Source organism: Phymastichus coffea, unplaced genomic scaffold (assembly GCF_024137745.1).
Source record: "Phymastichus coffea isolate CEN01 unplaced genomic scaffold, Cenicafe_Pcof_1.1 PCOF00084, whole genome shotgun sequence".
Taxonomy (NCBI): Eukaryota; Metazoa; Arthropoda; class Insecta; order Hymenoptera; family Eulophidae; genus Phymastichus; species Phymastichus coffea.
Genome location: NW_026706895.1, coordinates 1,030,542 through 1,050,721, shown reverse-complemented (window position 1 = coordinate 1,050,721; position 20,180 = coordinate 1,030,542). Strand labels below are relative to the sequence as shown.

Here is a 20,180-nt window from a genome sequence, read left to right as displayed (position 1 = left end):
AGGGAGCTTCGGGGCGTTCAGCGCTTGTTTGCTCTACATCGAGCGAGCTTCGTTATCCTTTTATACTGTTAAAACTTTCATGCTGCTTTAATGATTCAACTTGCAATAGCATCGATACTACTCGCTCACTCCCTTCCTCTCTGCTCAAAGTTATTTTGGAATGTCGTTATGAGGATTTAATACCGAGTCGCATTAAACGCTGAATATTCGCATAACTTTCCAACATTTTGCTAGTCTCTTTTGTATACAATTTTAATAACGTCGTTTTGCTGTGCCACCACATACTCAAACTTTATTTTCATACATTTCCGATATCGATTGTGACAGCTCGTGAAGACTCAGTATTATTTGCCGACTGGCGCATTGTCTACTCGCTTTCAGGCGAGCATGACCAGTAATTCTTATACTTGTCTTCTTTCTGTATTTACGAACACGGGTCAAATATGACTAATTTAGGACGATGACTATATGTAAAAATTCTTCAAAGCTTCTCTTTCATTGACGATAGATCACGAGAATGAAATAATAATTAGATTTTTACAGAGAAAGTCGGCGTTGATAGTCTGATCGAACGTGGGTTATATCACTTACACGTTAGAAGAAAAGTAAGCTTTGCTGCACCAAAGGAATTTATTTTTCCGATATTCTTTATTGTTTTTCCCGCGCGCGCGAAATTGGCGCGGAAACGAAGACGAAAAAACTGATTCGCAGGAGAACTCAATTAAGTAGAAAGTACCGTAGGAGCTCAATCTTCCGGCGAGCGGAATATGCCCTTCCATCTTTACGACGATACTCGTACGAGAGAGAATAAAAGCGAGAAGAGAACGTGAGCGGGTAGTGTAAAAAAAAAATGGAAGAAACCGAGGATACAAACAAAAGCTGGCTCGCAGCGCGTGATATTCTCCGTTCGTAATCCTTCTACTGGCATCATTCCTCTCTTATTCGTATGATTGAATGCGCGCTTCATAAAGATCGGCGCAAGCGCGCATACGCGAACGAAGATTATGAAAGAGAGTGAGAGAGAGAAAGCGAGCGTATGAATAATTCAAAGCTACGCGAGAGTGAGAAACAAATGAAAAATAATGGCCGATACATTTGCCACTACTTTCTACCGTCGACTTTATTTCTATTCATTTTTCTTGCGAGCTCGTCCCAGCACTATATCTACCATGTTCGATTGCTTGGCGCACTTTCGTTTCCCACCGACAAGAGTCTCCCGTGCCTCGTTTTCTGTCATAAGTCGGAGCTATTGCTTCCACGGGCTTTCTCGCTTTGGGAATCATTGTTTTCGAAGAATCACTTTGGAAGTTTGGCAGTCGAGTGAATCTTCGGTTGTCTGCAGAGTGCTCTATAAAAGTTGATAGCTCAACAAATAAGTGGCACTGAAAAACGTTTCTGTAGTTGTTTCACGTGCGAAATAAATGTTAACGATTCACGAATCGAGCTGAAAAGTAAAATCAAGAATCTTCTGCGAATTGATCTCTCATCAATCAATCGCGTCGCGAACTGCTTATTCAATGCTTTTTGTTATCTCTCTCAATTTACCAGGTCAGCGGCACTCTTGTTTCAAGCCCGTCGATCGAGCCAATCGAGGCTGGAAATCAATCTAACCGAAGCGAAGTTGGACGGGAGGAGCTCGACGCAGAAAAAGAAAAGGGTGAGCTTACGAAAGACAGACCGAGAAATAATAAAGTCGAGACGCGCGAGGTCGACCTTTCTCTCGTTTTGCTTTTTTGCTGCTTTCCTTCGACGCATGAGAAAATTCTTCGAATTGCTTCAATTGACGCAAGAGCCAAGAATTTTTATAAAGTTGATCTTTTTATTGATGTTGCTATTGATGATTTTATTTTAGTATAAGAAATATCTTTCAATCATTTTAGTAAATAATGGATTTAAGAATAATATACCCGATGTTGAGACGCATATATTTGTAATAACACGAGAAATTTCATACACCATAGTCAAGCTCGCTTGTTAAATATTTTACGAGCTGTAGCTTAATTTCACAGAATCTGCTGCGAAAATTTGTGTGCAAAAAAATAAACAAGGTTCCTTGGAGCTCAGAATTTACCGTGTCAAACGAAGAAAGTTTTTCGCCATGTCTATACACAACTGTCTGAAGTCTGCAGCAGCTTTTATTTAATCTAATTGCCCACCGTTCCTACGACAGAAAAGTTTGGCGCGATCAATCTTGGCTACGTTTCTGCTTGGCAATTATTATGGCCTGGCTTGGGCTGCAAGCTATTGAATTACAGGAAATTGACTATCAAGAAAACGATATAGGCGTGGTATGAGGGTACGAGAGAAAAATTTAAAGTACGAGTGCACTTTACTTACGTGTTTGAAACGTAAAATGGCATTATGACTGCGAACATTATTGTTTATAACTAAGAACAATATAGTTGTCATTATATGGAAAAAAAATTTTCATTTAAGGTTTGCATAATCATTCCGTGGGTTGTGTGCTTAATAATTTTCACGGCTGGCAATGATTTTATTGTTATTTGAGAATGCTCATACAGATGGGAATCCTTTAAAATAATATAGTAGTATTTATTTTCTATGATTTTCCGATAATATTGCAAATATTGTATGGATTTTGCAAAATCATTACGCACAAATCAAAAGCCTTATCACGTTTTCATCTTTGATTCATTGCTGCAGAAACAACTTAGAAAATATATTTAATCAGTTCTGTTGCATCATATAAAATGTTGACTACTAAAAAATAGTGAACGTACGTGGAAAGAAAAGCATACGACCGAGAGCAAGGACTACCCACGACAGCTCTGCCAAGCGAATTCCATTAAACGACCTCGAGTCTGCATTGCAAACTAGTATGCATATTTCATGCGCTGGCGAGAACAGTTGCTCGCCATTTATTTGTCATTTTCATCGCGCGTGTGGCGCGACAGTGAGAAGCCACGCGGTGCGTAGTAGCCACTTTGTTACAAAGAGGCGTCAACCCAACTAAGTTATTAACCTGCGCGTAGTGCGAGAGTTGCGCGGCGAAAGAGACCGAGAGGGCAAAGTCTTTGTTGCGAGTCCTAAAAGAGGCCTGGACCCTAAGTACTGCGGTGTAGCAGCAGCGAGGTAACAAGAAGGACCAAGTTTACTCGAGTTTGTCAGAGCTCCCATGACCTGCTTCTCGACACGGCAGCAGGCTTGCATAGTTGCGGCTTGCGGTGACTTGGGGTGTTGTTGCGCTGCGCCCTGGTTAATTGAGTAATTAATGGCGATTTTTAGCCGATTAACAAGTTGAGTTGTAATTTGAACGATACGTCGTTAGATGGCGGATAATATACAGGTAAAATTACAAATAATAAGTTTTAATAACGCCAATATCGCAGCTACACTAATATCGCCTGACCAAACTCGATCCATTCTACTCGCAGCGGAAATTGAAAGCTAGCCGACTAATCATCTCAAACGATGCACCACATACCACGCTGGCAAAATTTCAAAAGCAATTTAAGCGAAGTAAATTAACGGAAAAATGATCTGCCGCCTCCTTCTCTCCTGCCTCTCTATTTGCTTGAAATTGAATTCTGTTTCTGGAATAGCGTATCCGCGCACGCGCCGTCGTTATGGAAAATCAAAAATGGAAATGGATTTCTCTCGGGCAAGGGCCAGTATGGAATCTCGAGCGACGGCAGGACGTACCGTAATGCACAGTGGTTGTGGATCCCCGGTCCGAAATTCGCTTGTCCACCGACGTTAACGACGTTAGCAGGGACTTCTCCCAAATGGCTACGTCAGCTTCCAAATTTCGTTCTGGGTCTGACGATGGTTTTCGTTTACCCCACTAGTTGGCTAATCGAATTGGTCAGTTGGCTATTGAAAGTTGTACTCGATACAATGGTCAAAGTAGCACTGAGATTCGGTTGTTATTTATTTATTATTTTCTTTTCGTTCGACTACCCAAGTCTCTACCCGTTTTCAAGCGATCGTTCGATCGAGTCTTTCATTTCGACGAACTTAACGCGCGCTCAAGCTGGCACTCGTTAATCGTGTTTTTCGGATGTGAAAAGCCACTCTCGCAAAGTTTTCGGTGCCATGGTCTGCTAGCTGCCCTTCTCTCTCTTCTTCTCTCTCTCTCTCTTTCTCTCGCTTTCTCTCCCTCTCTCTCTCCCTCGCGTTCTCTTTTTCCCAGGTCGGCCACAAGCTTTTACCTTACCCACCGTACTGTGGCTGAGTAAGATTCTCTCGTCAATGAATTGCTTGCTTCGGATTCTCGCGTTATTTTGCTGTTGTTTCTTTCGACGCTGTATGGTGCCTTTGTTTCAGTCTGGCAAATTGTTTACAGTGCTGGAGATTGTATAGGTCATTGCACTCGCAATTGCATAGGTTATTCTTTTTTTTTCAATCACACAATTACTAAATAATTGGAAATGTATTACACGACGTCACCGAAATATTCGCCGAAAAACATATTCAATTGAATCTATACAATTCGTTTAAATATAAAATAAACAATGAAACATGATAGCAAATTGAATATAAAGAAATAACATATTCACGTGGAAAATCAGTATGTTCGATGCGCTTCCAAATAATTGGCATTGAATGCATTCAGAAGGAGTTCACGCTTCGATTGAAGAAAATTACTTGTAGCAAGCCTATCGCATACCCTCAGCACGATGCATACATCGTAAGGACGATAATAAGCACGAGCGCTTGCATCCCAGTGAATTAGGGCCTGCGAAGCGTTGCTGTCACGTTTAGTGTGTACGCGAGTGTGTGTGCGCGCGCGCGCGCATGTCTGTGTGGATGTACGCGTGCACTTGTACGCACACCAATTTCACCCGAGTGAAAGTCTGCCGTTCAAGCTGATGGATGGACGAGAGGGGATAGGAGCACAGCTTGCTCTATGGAGATGAGGAGTTAATAGTGACTGGGGAGATTAGGTGTGTCGAGTCGTTGCGCTTATCGTTCGTAATTTCTATGATGAACGACATTGAAACAAGACGGAGTTCCAAACAAGAGGCAAGAAAGACTGAAAACCTGCGGATAAGGTAAATGCGTGGAGAGGGCGTGGGGAGGCGAAGTAAAGATCGATGGATACCGGGATGAATAAAAAACGGGCGCACTCGGGTATAGCAACCGATGCTATGTCGTTTGTTTGTTTAGGCCGCTACTGCTGGTGGTGCTGCTGTCGCTTCCTAAGTGCTCGTCCGCTTTGGTTGTGCCTTGCTTGCCTCGGGAATTTCATTTTCCCGTCGAATTTTGTCATACACGTGAGCTCAGGACTCGCGCATTCAATTACGTTGGCTCTCCGGGCACGCTTTTGTGATATATGCTGTACCTTGTGATGGGGAATTTTGGTCTATTTTTGAGCGCCTCGATAATTGATTAATTTTCAGTGTAATAGAAAGCCCTTGCAGAATTATATGCTTGCAATTGATTTCAGTGATTGTTCGGTTCTCTATTGTTTACTTGTATTATTATATTAATGAATATATTCCATAACACGTCTGTTTCGTGTGCGGCAGGTCAAACAAATGCAAATGATCATGTAACGGTTCGTGTTTTAATTGTCGACATATTATCTTATTATAAAATTAATCCATATTGAATATACTATTATAATCGCTTTACTTTTGGTTTATTTCATATTTAGGTGCCTTAGTCTCTTTTTTTATACGCCTCGAAAAGAGCAAAAAACGGAAAAATTCAGTGCATTGTTTGATTGTAACCTTTTTCAAAACGAAAAATAAAAACTATATAGATATATGAGTCAAAATGCGTCAAATGCATAATTACTATGCCCAAAATTCTAAGTCATCAAAAAAATCTTGCGTGGGCTTAAAATTGTTCTCTCATGCGCTAGTTTCAAATGTCATGTGTCGATTTGTAAATATCCAACATCAATGTGCTGGCTCAAACGTGAAGATACCGGCTGAAATTTTCTAAATTTGAGTGTTACTCATTCAATTTTAGAGATACATAATTTTTTTATACCGGAAATGAATTGAGCGTCAAATTTTGTGACGAAATATGGTATCGTCTTTGAGGTCAGTATTTTTCTTCAAAGTCAAACAATAGTTATCACTTGAATTATAACTTGATAATTGCTATTAATTGAAAAAATTACAATATATATAGGTTGCCCAAGTTGCTGAATCTAAATCCTGCGATCTTCAAGTGCTATTGATCCAGACCTGATGAATCAAGCGTGTCTCAGAGTTGGAATTGGTAGTTTCAAGACTCTTGTCAAGTGATCTAGTTTCGTGACCATGAAACTTTATGCTAGCATATGTTATCATACCCGGACCTAGCGTAGTTAAATGAACTTAGAATTCATATTCAGCGACTCGCAAAACTATACATACCGTGATTCGTTCAGAAATTAACAATTTTTCTTAATTTGACTTTCAAATGTCCTTGATTCGAACCTTGCGAGATCGAACGAACCTAGAATTCTGATTCAGAAAATTTAAATACGTATATACATCGTGATTTTTCCAATTATTAATAATTATCAAGTTATAATTTAAGTGGTAAACATTGTTTCCTAATTTAACATCCACGTTACTTTGGAAAAAAATACTGACCTCGAGGATGATATCATATTCCGATGTAAAATTTGACGCTGAATTCATTTCCGGTGTCAAAAATTATATATCATTAAAATTGCATGAGTAACACTTGACTTGAGAAAATTTAACCGAAATCTCCACACGTTTAAGCTACCATATTGTTGTCGCCATCTTGAATATTCGATGATATTTGAAACTTGCGCGTAAAAGGAAATTTTGAGCCCATTCATCGTGACCTAGAATTTTGGGCACAGCAATTATCCGTTTTGCGTATTTTGATCTATACATATATATAGTCAGCTATCAAAAGTTAGTTAACTACAAAATAGTTTGGTCAAGGATTTATGACAATTAGTTTAAAGAGAAAATGTTTCTTAGTCACGAAAATTAAATTTGGAAGATACATGCAATAGCTCGATTGAAATAAAATAAAAACTAAGTGCAACTAAGATGAGAATGCAGTCATATAATCAGGTTTAATTGTAAAAGAGAGCTAATAAGAGCAATTCAGGTCCCAGTTACTCCCAACTATCTTGAAAGTAGTTGAGTTTCAATGTCAAAGTATAGTGGGTGTATACCGCCCTCTTGAACTTTCCAAAGACGAAAGTTAATGAATAGTATATTATAAAGTCATAGAGATGAACCTTAAAAGATTCAGATCCTGTCGCTGTGAACCCCAAGAACGTTAATTGCTGTTTGTTATCCCCTATTGGTGGGTGTCATAATTTTGTATATTAACAAAGCTGTCGAATAGATTGTGCGCGTGTCAAAGTGTAGCTAGTCTAAATGCCTCTTGTAGGGCTAAATATATTCATCCTTTTCAATATCAAATATATAATTCACACGTGAATTACTTAGTTTTTGTAATTTTACGCATTGTTCTTGTGAGACATCCAAGTAGTGATCTAGGTGTGGTTGAATTTAGATTTCAACCAATCTCCGACAAAGTGTTTCTGCGGTACAAAGTTTGATGAAACGAAGGCTCTAAAGTTTTCCATTGACCATTATTGTGACTTAGTTAACGTTGGACATTCATTTTAGTTGAGCGTTAAGAGTGACACCCAAACTGACAACTTTGTTACTAAAGAAAACAAACATTGCGTCTCGTAGCTTAACATTCAATAGCTTCAAAAAGCAAATGGAATTTACATTATTTCTAGAGTCAACGATAACTGCCGTAAATTTTCGGGCGTTGACCCAAACAATCATTAGTTGCACCACTGCAGATAATCTTGTTATACCCCCCAAGAGCTTGTCCTGTTTAATGTATAGACAGATCTGTAGGTTGTTGACGTAAAAAATGTGTTCAATATTTTATCCAGCACGTGTCGTCAGTCATTGGCATACAGACTAAATTGTAGAAGTACCAGGATCGAGCTTTATGATACTCCCATATTGGTTTCCAACCAACCAAAATCACCAGTCTTGGTGGAAAATTTCTGGGCACAATCCTAGATAGATAGAGCGGGGGAGGGGGGGGGGAGAAGAAAATTGAATGCACCACGGAAGTAAGTTTCTATTAACGATTGAATGGCAGTACGCCTTTGCGATGTGCCGTATGACCTCTGTGGAAATCAATATAGGAAATTGAGTCTATTCATAGCTAACGTTAAGGTCGTGAATGGGGGAACAGCTAGTGGAAATCTCATCCACGTAGGTGCCGCGCGAAAAAGTCGCATCGAGCTGCTGGGACGGAGCCGATAAACGCCTGGAACCTTAGCTTATGATTGCTTGCGGCATACTTGTTTGAAAATGTTGGCTTGCGTTTTCAGTATATGGTCAATGAGCTTATTTTGAAGATGACTTGCGATAATAAAATGTACTGATGGAGTAGAAATGTACTTTTCGAACAGATATGTCGTCAAACCAATGATACAGGATTGTTGGAGAAATGTTTCGGTTTTTAAAATAATGTAGATATAAAAAGATCTTTAAAAATGGTTGTTATGTAAGATTTTTTCCAAAATAAACTTCAAGTTTGCTTCCTTGCAAAGTACAAAAGTCAAAAATACAAGAAACGAAAGAAGAGAGACAAAAGTAACACGAGCGATCGGAAATCGAAAGAAAATTTCTCAATGATCCTCTTCTTGGTGTTCCATTTGCCGCAAAAGAAAGGAAGTTTATCTTTAAAGAGCCACGTGCGCGGAAAATCAAACTTCCGAAGCTAATAAAAGGGTTGGGTGCCACCAAAGCGCCAAACCGCCTCTGGCGCTCTGGCAAATAATGGTTGGAGATAAATCACCGCCAGCCTGTAAGCCAGCGAAAAGAGTCTTACCATGCACTGATGTATCTACAAGGAATAACTAGGTCTCGAGAGAAAACTGAATGGTATTTTAGCAACAAAAATACAAAAATTTACAGTTTATTTGACTTTTATATTTGACAATTTATCGGAAATTTCATTTATTTAAGCCTCTATATGATACAGCTTAGAGAAGTGAAAAATGCGAACGAGAAATCCTCGTCTGTACCCGAAATAAAATGTGTGAAATCACTCGGATTGATGCTCGCAAAATCGAGGCGGCGCCTCGATTTTGCGAGCAGCTCAGATCAAGCAGAATCAATTCCAAAGCTAGCTGATAGCAGCACGAGTAACGTGAAACGCTGCGGGTCGAGCTGCCCTTGGATCCCATCCAGCAAGCATTCTTTGCCGCTTTTGTGCACTGCGCTATACGTTCGACGATCAGTACTTTGAGCCTTTGCACCTGCTGTAAGTGCACTTTCCTTTTGAGAGACTGGCTTTGCCGTATCCTCAGCAATCGTCGAAGTTCCGGAATTTTTAATGATAGATGTGTTGATTTGTCCATTTAACAATCTACGGCGAGGTACTAACAATCAACGAAAGCTGATCGTGTATTAATTCAAAATTGTTGTGATAATATTTATATGAGAAATACAACATTTTCAGAAATTTGAAATGAAATATTACTGCGCAGGAAAACTCCATTTTTGCACGGTAACACATGCAGATCACGTCGATTTTGTATGTAGAAACGAGTCTTGAGGAGTCGTATAAGAAACGAGCGTGACGTATTTCCCACGGGAAAGCATGATACATTCCAAAACATATTTTGTAAAAAGTTCATTTGATATTATCATAGAAGCGAGGGGAATATTGCCAGATAAATAATATTTTATTTGGACTTCATAATTCTTTTGTTTTCACAAATGTTTGATGTTTCGCGAGGCCATTTTTCATGACTCGACGAAAAATGTTGGAGATCACGATGATATAAAATTCTCTTAGTCGTACTTCACGTTTGTAGCTTTCTGCGTTAGTTTGCATGAAAGATAAAAAGAAATTTTTTTAAAAAGCTATCCGCACTGCGGCATACGAAAGATCGTGAGTTACAGAATATGGTACAGAATCTCATGTTTTTCTAATGCCAACTCTGAGTTGTACCGCTTTATTCTTACGCTCCGTACGTTTTTCGAAAGTACATATTATCTGTTCTCACTGTGTACTCAAGTGTATATATATTTGGTATTTGATTTCTTTTATGTAATGTCATTTATTGAATTATCGTTGCAAGGTCAGAATAAAAGCTGAGTAACGCGACTGGAATTCATAAAAAAAAATCATAAATTATTACTTTGCTTAATTTTTTCATATCAATGAGAACTTCTGAAATATGTACATAATACCTTAGCGTGCAAATCAAAATATCAGAAAATCGTCTTGGAAAGCAGAGAAAAGTACTAAGACATAAGTTCAGAGCGGGTTATCTGTGTGGTCTTAGGCGATGATTGGACTTCGCAGCTGCCTTCATTTATCAAAGCGTCAGGTCGAACAAAAGGATATAGACGCGTCTCCCGAAGGCAGCTGCAGCAGCCATAAAACGCGCGAATCTCCTTTTCATATTTCATCTTTGCTTCGTAGAATACGTGTACTCGTAGTCGACACGCCGTCGTTATTCCCAAGAGGACATGGTACTACGATATACAAGAGACAGTCCCGATGTCTAATTCGATCCTGAACGCTGTTGCCTACTGCTCTTATCTTTTCTTCCGTCCTAACTTGACGTATAGTATGTTGGGATCTCGAATGTCTTTTTTACAGAAACTTGGTTTTTTCGTACTACGATATATTGACATCAGCTTGGATAGAGACTGTAAAACAAAAAAAGTGTAGTTATATCGTAAATACGATAAAATTACATTAATTTTATAATTTCATTATAATGTCAAAGAGCATTGTTAGATAATCATACACGTGTATTTTCTCGAAGTTACTTTTTGAACATATTTTTTTTAGAAATGTCAGCATGTTAAATTATGTTTATGGTATTTATTTAAGCTGATAAAGTCATTCAATAGCTACAAGTGTTTTACAATGTGTATGAAAATTGGCATGAACATGCGGTAACTTGCCAATAACAGTATGATTTCTCAGAATATTATTTTGTACTTGATTTTGTGCTTCTTAATATTAATTTTTTACTTTTGCTATTATGAAGCTCGTAAAAATATGAGAATTAAATTAAATTAAATTAAATATTGTATGATTTAATTCTTACGCCACGTATAGAGCAGCATGTATTGCTTTTTTGTTGCCACTTTTTTCGTGTGTAAAAATCTCGAAACTTCAAAACTTCGTGTAAATAATATTGGATGTAGCAAATCTCTATTGTATGTCTTATACGTGTGAATAAGTTAGGAAAATTTTACATTGATTTGTGCAAATCATAACTTAATTTATTCAAATATAACGTTAATTTTTATTTAAATTTCTCGTCTTCCAAATCAGTGCAGATGCTTAAAATAACTCCAAAACTGTGGAATGCTTTCACTTTGGATATTGGATTGATAGTTTAAAATGTATATTTAAAAAAACGATAAATTCTTAACAATATTATATAAATATTGCTAAATTGTTTCATAATAACACTCTAACAGTCAAGTAAAAATTCAAAAGTCTCGATATTGTCTTGCTTCATTCATGCGTGTCTATAACCCAAAAATTCTACAGTTGTGTGATATTCGAGATACGGAGCATCAATACGAACATTTCCAAACCGCAAATTCCTGCCAAATGTCTAGAAAGTCCGCACTTCGTCGCTGGGCTTTTCGACATGACGTAGCGAGTCCAATGGTAATCGAATGCACGAAAGTACGTGACCTATCCGAGCCTGAGGCACTTTTGCGTTGCGACGTTGTATCTTAGCGTAGGCGTACATGTCGAATTTTGATCGGTGAGTCGCACACACCAGCTCAACTTTGAGTACGCATTTGCATTTAATCTAGCTTGACTTCATTTGTTTTGCGTGGGTACACGCGGCATAGTGCAAGTCTGAGTTTGAGACAATAATTTTGCGGCTCACGTTGAGTTGCATTTTCGAGTAACAAATGCCGGTACTGCATTATCAACATCAATTTTCATCTCGCAGCGACACTCTTTGAATTAGTCATGCAGAAGTGTAGAAGCGATAAAATCTCATTAAATATATTATGTGGTAACGAGAGGTAGTACCATTGTGTCTGTCCCTATTCATTAATTTGGAAATTTCAGAAAGTTCCCTCGTTTGTTCGTTCCATTGTTAAAAAAAGACTTGTGGAGAAATTCGGAGCTTAATCACTGCTCAGAAGCCTGTCTGTGACGTTTTAATTAACCGTACGTAATTAAAGATACTGATCGGCCTTTTCTTCGACGAACATTTTGGGAACTCGTGGCTTCGTATTACATTTCGCCAGTTACGGAAAAATCTAGTTTCGAATAAATTGCCAAATCGAGCGCGCGACGTTGGATCAATAAAAGAGGAAAGAAAGTACAGCGATTCCCCTTCAAAGTAATCGCGAGAGCGGGATCTCAATATCGACAAGAAAGAAAAGACAAAAAAAGTAGCGTGGCAGCTTATAGAGACCGCTGATTCTTGCTTAGCTCGACGATTGTCTGATGCCGTCACCGAATCCTTCTCTGTCTCCGTGCCTCTGTCTCCCTGGAGACGGCTCTCGATGAATATTCAGCGCTCTGCCGCCTGTCGCTATACACTCGAAGGCGCGCGCTTGAGAATAACTCTGAAAGTTGTCCCTACGCGAAACGAGTGCAAAGTTTGGCGCGGGTCTCATAAGTCTCCGGGGGAGGGGGAGGCCTGGATCATTTATTTAATGGGTCGTTCGCCTTCTCGATAACTTGTCTTCCGCTCGTGCTATCGTGATCTTTTTCAATTTTGCAGGCGCGTCCACCCGACACAGATAAGCCTCGGTTCTCCGCTCGCCTCGCCGCGCAAGCACGTACATTAATTAGGCTCGACGATTGATTTTACGAGCGGCTTCTCAAAGGTCAGCTTTCATAATGCGCGCACTTTTGAGGCGCCGTCAGCAACATTATTAACGAAAAACTATGCCAACGTGTCGTGTATAACTTTCACGAGTGTCTAATAAAAATGTCGCTCTATAAAGCTGTACATTTTTATACATGGTAGGAAAAAAAAATGTCAAAAAAAGCCTAATTTACTTTCGAGGTGCATGGGTTCATAAAAAAATACAATAAAAACAGAGGGAGAAAGAGAGAGATGGGAAGGATGTAACCTTTTGATGAAATGAATTCCGCTTGATGTAGAGCCAAAAGCAAAGATGCAGCACATAAACGTCACTGAAACCCGTGACCACACAGCAGCAGCGAAAGCGGCGCGGCGGTCGCGAACGTGACGAGGACGTAACGTAATTCATTTGCGCCTCTAAAGACTTAATTACGGCAGTTAGCTTCTGGCGCGTCGTTGGTGTAGAGTAGCAGCGGGAGGGGGGGGGAGGCGATCGGGGTGGAAGGCAACCGGGGAGAATCAAGATTAGTTTTAGCCTCGAAGCCATAGGTGAGAGGAGGTTGCCGTATATCAGGGAGAATTGCGACGAATATGCGAGGCACGACGATAAAACTTCGCCCAGACGAAGGAGTTATGAGAGGCAGAGCCGCTCTCGTACGGTTTTGCAGGTGTGAGTTGTTGCTACGGTTGGCGTGCTCTAGAACCTTTGATGGACGCTCAATAAAGCTAGACGAGCAAATGTTTTAGCTGGCCCCACAAACTTTGCGGTTCACGACCGCTGCCCCCACATAATCGGCTTTCTCTACTTATACCTGTACTACTGCGTCTTGGTCTCTTTTGACAATGTCCTCCAAAATCATATTGACGACTCGAGCTTGTTTCTTTTGTTTTTACGACACTATTCAAACTTACAATGCTCGCGTACTTTAATGAAGTGCATACCATTAACTAGATTGTTTTTTTGATTGCAGGTCGCTCGTAACCTCATGACAACAACCTCCACAACTCAATTGTCTTCCACGTAAGCGAACAAATTCAATAGTGATAAAACCGCATTCGCCGCCGCTTTTTAATTATTTTCCGATAAGAAACTTCGACAACGCTGAAGCAGTTGGGAGTAGCTAGATATATCGTAATTTCCCCGAAATGTTTGCTATCGCGTACACATACTTCATTCAATATTCGCCACATAGTATCGGTAAATATGTGACAGGTATATCAGATGGACTGTCAATTAATTATTTGTATGCGAACAAATATGTTACCTAGCTGATATCTATGCAACGTCGGAATATTACTCACTGGTATCGGAGTCGGTTTAAACTTGGAAAATAATTCTGCTGCGAAAAATTAGTAATATATATATGTATAATTTTCTAGAAGATAATTTATTCCGGTAAGATTGCACAGTATACGCCACATTTACAAATACTCGGTAACCGCAGCACGCCTCTAGAAGGTAACACGGCAACTGCACTCGGAGGCTTTTTAATAGTCGTCATCGTCGTCGCTGGCGGCACGTTCGCTCTGGCATAAATATATGTAGGCGCCACGCGGTTATGTACGTACAAGCGTGAACGTCTGCGATTTATGGGCTTTACGCCTAGCGTTGTTTCCGAGTGAGAGAGGGAACGAAAAGAAGACTACTCTAGTTTGCGTATTTTTGAGCTGCTCTGCGGTGTATTTTCTTGCTTGATGATTTACGACGGTAATTGGAGAGAATGATTTAGGGTGCGGCTTGTTGTTTCTGCTTTGTTTTAGAGCTGACTGTAGTTTTGAACGGTGGCTCGCAAACCACTGGATATTTTCCAATGATCGTGTATAAAACTGTTGTTCGTTCGTTTTAGTATTTCTTTTACAGAGGTGCTTTTATTTTTTAATGAATCTTAGATGGAAAATTTCATCGACTGACTAATGGATTTGCGGAAAAATATATTTGCTACCAACAATTCCATTTCAAATTAAAATCTACTACCCGAGTTTGTCCAGCTGATTCTTCCAGCAGAGCCGAAAATTCTTTTTCACCATTGTTTCGCTACGGTACAGTCCATTAAATCAAATTTTCTCTATAGACTTTCTCAATAAAAATCGCAAACAGAAGGCTAAATGCAAACAAAGAGTCAAAACAAATGATAAAAAAAAGAAAAGGACAATAAAGTGCAATCAGTCGTACACTTGAAATGGAGGGAAAAAATCAACGTTTATATATGCGCCTAGATGAGATGAATTGATATAGCAGAGATCAACTGACTCGAGTGCTAGTGCGCGCGCACGTTTACCTTCATTAGTGATTCGACCGGACTCCGGGGAAATTTCGGAGCGTAGTGTACACACGTGTGTGGATGCTGCGACTAATGTGTGCACCCGCTCGATCTCGAACGCAAAGAATTTTCGACTATGCTTCGAACTTTCAACCGTTATTGACGGAGCTGCTCTTGCGAATGGCATGTATTGAAATCAAGCCGATAATTAATTAAGGACACGTTTGGTCGCGTTCAAATTGACGTGCCCGGATAACAAGCTACGGGAATCGACAAAATGAAAAAAGAACACGAAGTCGCGTAAAAAAATGTTCTGTGCTCGAATAAGATTTGTACTTAATTGTCCGATTAAATCACGTTCATTGCGACGACAGACGTAGTGGATCGGCTTTTTCACTTTTTCAACGCTCGTAATGATTATTCTAATGAAAAGTTGTTTGCGGCTTGGCGTATGACTGCCGGCAGCGAAAAAATCGAGCGCGAAAAAAAGAAAAAAAAAACAGGAGAAGTTTTCACGGAGTAGCCGCAGGGAATACGAGGTCCAGTTGCGGCGTCCGATAATTGACCACTGATGGACTTTTTATGCAGGCCAAATGAGTTTCCGCGCGCACGTGAATGAAGCGTCCGCGCACGCACGGGATTTATGAACAGTGAAATTTTAATTACGTGTGGCCGTATTATGCGGTTGCGTTGAATTTCTCTCCCTCCCCCCCCCCCCCTCGCTCTCTATCCATCTCCCCCTGAGCGTGATTTTTCGCCTCAGCTGATATTTTCATTAATTCGTTGGCCGTCACAGGTTGATCAATCACGAATTGCCGTCCTCTTTGCATTCTTCATCTTTATTCATAAAAAAGGAAGTTAATTGAGAGCAAAGCGCCGAGTTGAATAAATCATTGGATGGGCTGAGTCATGAGAACAGCCAGTAGCTTAATTACTTCCACACCTGACTGAAACCTCTTGACCCCCTTTCTCTACTCTAACTTACGTGAAGTGACTTCGCGCAGGCTTTCGTTCTCTCTCTCTCTCTCTCTCTCTCTCTCTCTCTCTCTCTCTCTCTCTCTCTCTCTCTCTCTCTCTCTCTCTCTCCCCCTTCGAGTGTATGCTTCCGCTTTTGTGACACGTCGAGCAGCTCATTTGCCCCGAATCTCGAGCCACCCTATCAAGAAAGTTTGCCACCAAAGGGCCTGTAAGTTGAGGAGCTGACGCGATGATAAGGTAGAGTCGTGCACTGATTTCTCAGTCGTACATTCACTCTCAAAAAGACATTCGATATTTCTTTATCAAAGAGACTGCTATTTTGCATACGAGGCCAATTCGTTTCTCAAAAATGCATTTTCTTTCAGGATAAACCAAAAGTCGGCTTTTTTACGTAAGAAACTGCATTGATAATCGGATATTGTAGGAGATGTAGAATATGTCACAGAGTCTTCCGGCACGAAACAACTTAACAACAGAAAACTTTGAGGGACACTGCAGTCTGATATTGTGATAAAACTTTGTCAATTTTGAAAGTTTGCCGAGACATTCTAATAGATTTTCACGTTCTCACTTACAAGAGCAACTCATATATGCCTTTGTATACGAAATCGATCTTGTGAATACGACAAGGTCTAGGCAATCCGGAGATGAAATAGCGAATAAGTAGTATGAAGCAAATGCAGAGAAAATCCATGCTGCGTAACACGAAAAATGAAAAAGCATCCTGAGACTCGCAGCCACGAAATCGCGGGCGACACTTGTATTTTATAAGCGTACAGGGGAGTCAAGCACTTGAAATAGTACCTCGATACTTCACGCCTAACACCTTTTCGCCGCGCCACCTACTTTCTCTCTCTCTCCATGTTTCACGTACACGCGTAGTAATGATGCGACTAACTTTTAGCTATGAGTTTCCAGTGAGTTATTGGCTTGTTCAGCTCTCTCTCTCTTCCTCTCTCCGCCTTTATTTTGGTCAGTGTAATTAGTGTTGTTGAAAGTTCACTTTTCAAGCTAACTCAGTATCAACTTTTATTTTGTAGTCATTTATTAAACTAGTGTTTATTAAACTCTCATTTCAATATATATTCGTGATAATAATAAAATAGTAACTTTTATCATCCATTGTTCAGCATTTCCGACGATACGACTGTTTTTTATTCTACGTCGGCGTCGGTTATTCCGTCGTGATGAGCGTGTCTTGAAACTCTAGTTATACAATTGTTCAAACTAGCGACCACTACAATGCAGCGCCGTGAGCAGAGCATTTGCTCCGTTTCTCACAAATCGAGTTATTTTGAATGAAATTAGCTACTCGACTTGTCCGTTTGTCTCATTAAATGAATGATGGCGCGAACCTACTTCTCGTGAAAAGTTCATCAGCAGCAGTAACAGCAGCTACAATAGTTTCTTATGAATCCCCTCCGGAAGCCTTTGTTCTTCTCGTTTTTGCCACTCTCCTTTCTCGTATACTCAAAAGGACGGACCCGACGACGTGACAATCGAATTGTCGAGCTGTAAATGTCTCTGAGCGCAAAGAACAAGCGAAACGAGAAGAAAAATAGAGGAGACGGGATAACACACTGACAACTTGACGTATTATCGTGGAGGATGAATAACGGCTACCTTTTCCTTTCTTCTTTATCTTCTATTCTTTTTCTCGTGCGCAGGCGTGAAATATAAACGATGAAATTCGAAGGGTATACTTAATTGCAATCGCCGCGGAAAGAACAGAATTTACGAGCCAGACGTTGAGAAGATGACGGCGGTTCGTTCCTAATGAAGAGCGAGCGACATGTCTCGGACACATGCCCCCGCCTCGCGTAGATAGCTATGAGAGGAAAAAAATTGGCCAACGAATCCTGCTGCGACACGGGTAACAGCCGTGATCAAAGTTTCTGCTGAGGGGAAGGGGAGTGCGCGGCAACTTTTTGAAGGAAGATTGACAGGAAATTGAAAAAACTTGACAAAATTATACGCGATGTCGAGGAGAAAAAAAAATTTAATATTTTTTCACGTATCATTTAGGAATACTACGGAGGGTGGAGTCGTCCAGTGTCTCGAATCAATTCAAGCGCTTGGCTTTATTATGCTCGCCAAGAACTTTTTTACCGCAGTAACTTTGCCCTTGTGCGTCCGGCGACAAGTTAACTTTATCTCTCTGGCGAATCTGCATGTTATAGCGAAGTTAAGCCGAGACGTTTACTTGGGTTAATGGGCTGTTCTTTTCTTTCTGTTGCCTTGGTCGGAAAAATGTTTGCGGGACTATGAATCTTAACGTTTGGCTTTTAACGCATTATGAAAAATAGTTGAATATGAATAAAGTTACTTGTAGATAAATAATAGCTACAGAAAGGAATTTTTTTCTTTGCGATTGAGATTTAGGTGGGCAAGCTTTATCGGAAATAGGATTAACTACCGTATCAGATATCGATAAATAATAAGAATAGACACGTATGAACTATAGATGAAAGTAGACCAGCTAGGCAGAGTACTAAAGATAAATCGGATAATATTCACTTCTTTAAAAGAAGGCTTTTGAAATGTCGTTACGTTATGTAAAAACGCAGTTAAATCGATAATCCCCGTTGGAACAAAAGGACCGTACTGCAACGCCACCGCAATTCTTATCAATGCCAAGCGTTATCAATTTTGAGGTAGAACGGGTGGCAGAGCGAGAGAGAGAGAGAGAGAGAAATGCTATATCAGAGGGATTTCCCTATGGTTTTCATCAGCGCAATCATACACGCCGCAACCCATGGATCTCCCATTTTCTCTCTGCCTCTCCATTTCGCGATTGCACGATCGAGATAAATTCTCTCCCGAGCGTGTGTGTACGCGAGTATGATATTTTTTTTTCAAAATCCGAATTAAACACGATTGGATATTGATTCTTCTCTCTCTCTCTCTCTCTCTCTCTCTCTCTCTCTCTCTCTCTCTCTCTCTCTCTCTCGCTCTCTCTTTTTCTCTCTCTTTCTCTCTCTCTCGCTCTCTCTTTTTCTCTCTTTTTCTCTCTCTCTTTCTCTCTTTCTTTCTCTCGCTCTTTCTCTCTCTCTTTATCTCTCCCTCGCTTTGCGAAACTCGACGATGAAATTGTAATAAAAAACGATGGTTTCTCAATTTCTCGACAATCGCAACATGTAATTTTTACGGATTATGTCGGCTGTCCTATCTGTTTAATGAAAATACACGTTCGTCGAGCAAATGTATAAGCTACGCGAGTGCCTCGATAAAGCAGGCACTTTTGCACATACTACGAATGGCGCGCGGTAATTCTTACGCAAGCTTGTTGCGTTAGGCGCTAGTCTACTGCTTCGGTCGACGTTCGCGCGAGAGCTAAGCTCGATCGGCGCAACAATAATGCATTGACATGAAAAACCCGAGCATAGAGAGAAGTCAACCCAGTACGACGCGTCGACAGCTAGCCAATAATTAATAAGGGATTACGCCGAAGGAGAAACCGAGTTAAGAGAAGATCTTGTACAAGTTTTAACGATAGCTTAGTCTGCAGCGCTGACGAGGTAGTTGCGTGCAAATTGAATGGCTTTAAAGGAGAGCTTCCACTATATATTACACCAAGGCTGCACTGCGGCTGGCGTCTTAGCTGCCAGTTAGCTCCGAACCATCTTTTTCTTTATGGAAAATTTTCGAAGATGAAAAAAAAGGCTTCTTTTTTTTATCGAAAAATCCACTTAGGCGCAATGCACGTAAATCAAGAAATTTTCTCTTTTTCGTATAGTGTGGAGCGAGTAATAGTGAGATTCTCCTTATAAGAATATATTTCACGAGAAAGGAAAAACGCATAATGGGGGGATTTCGGCTACTTTTCTCTGGCATCGGATGTAAGTAAAAGTAGGGTATTCCATTATCCTTAACGTCAGGAAGCCAGTGCGACGCTCCCGTAATTCTTCCAAAGGACTGCAAAAAATAATGAAGATAGAGACAGTGAAACGAAAACGAAAGACAGAGAGAAAGAGACTACTCGAGCAGTTTCTGTCTTTCGGATCTCGTTTTCAATTTTACATTCGTAATGAGGTATCTTTGACTGCACTGGCCGCAGCTCGCTTTGAAGCTAATTTCCTCATTTGACTACTTTCTTTCTGTCTTCGCTTTTTTTCAGCTCGCTTGACTATCGCGGCCAAGAC

The 20,180-nt window shown here is 40.2% G+C and overlaps 1 protein-coding gene across 5 annotated transcripts in view; it reads left to right on the top strand.

Moving 5' to 3' along the window:
* The window catches only part of LOC131668819 (chondroitin sulfate N-acetylgalactosaminyltransferase 2), a 79,263-nt gene that overhangs the window by 35,536 nt on the left and 23,547 nt on the right, over positions 1-20,180 (top strand). For all 5 annotated transcript variants that reach the window (XM_058943269.1, XM_058943268.1, XM_058943267.1 and 2 more), the window contains exon 3: positions 13,771-13,820. Coding sequence is in view for 3 of the 5 variants with exons in the window: in XM_058943267.1 (XP_058799250.1) it covers positions 13,786-13,820 (35 nt within the window). In the remaining 2 variants the exon portion in view is untranslated. The remainder of the gene's footprint in view (positions 1-13,770; positions 13,821-20,180) is intronic.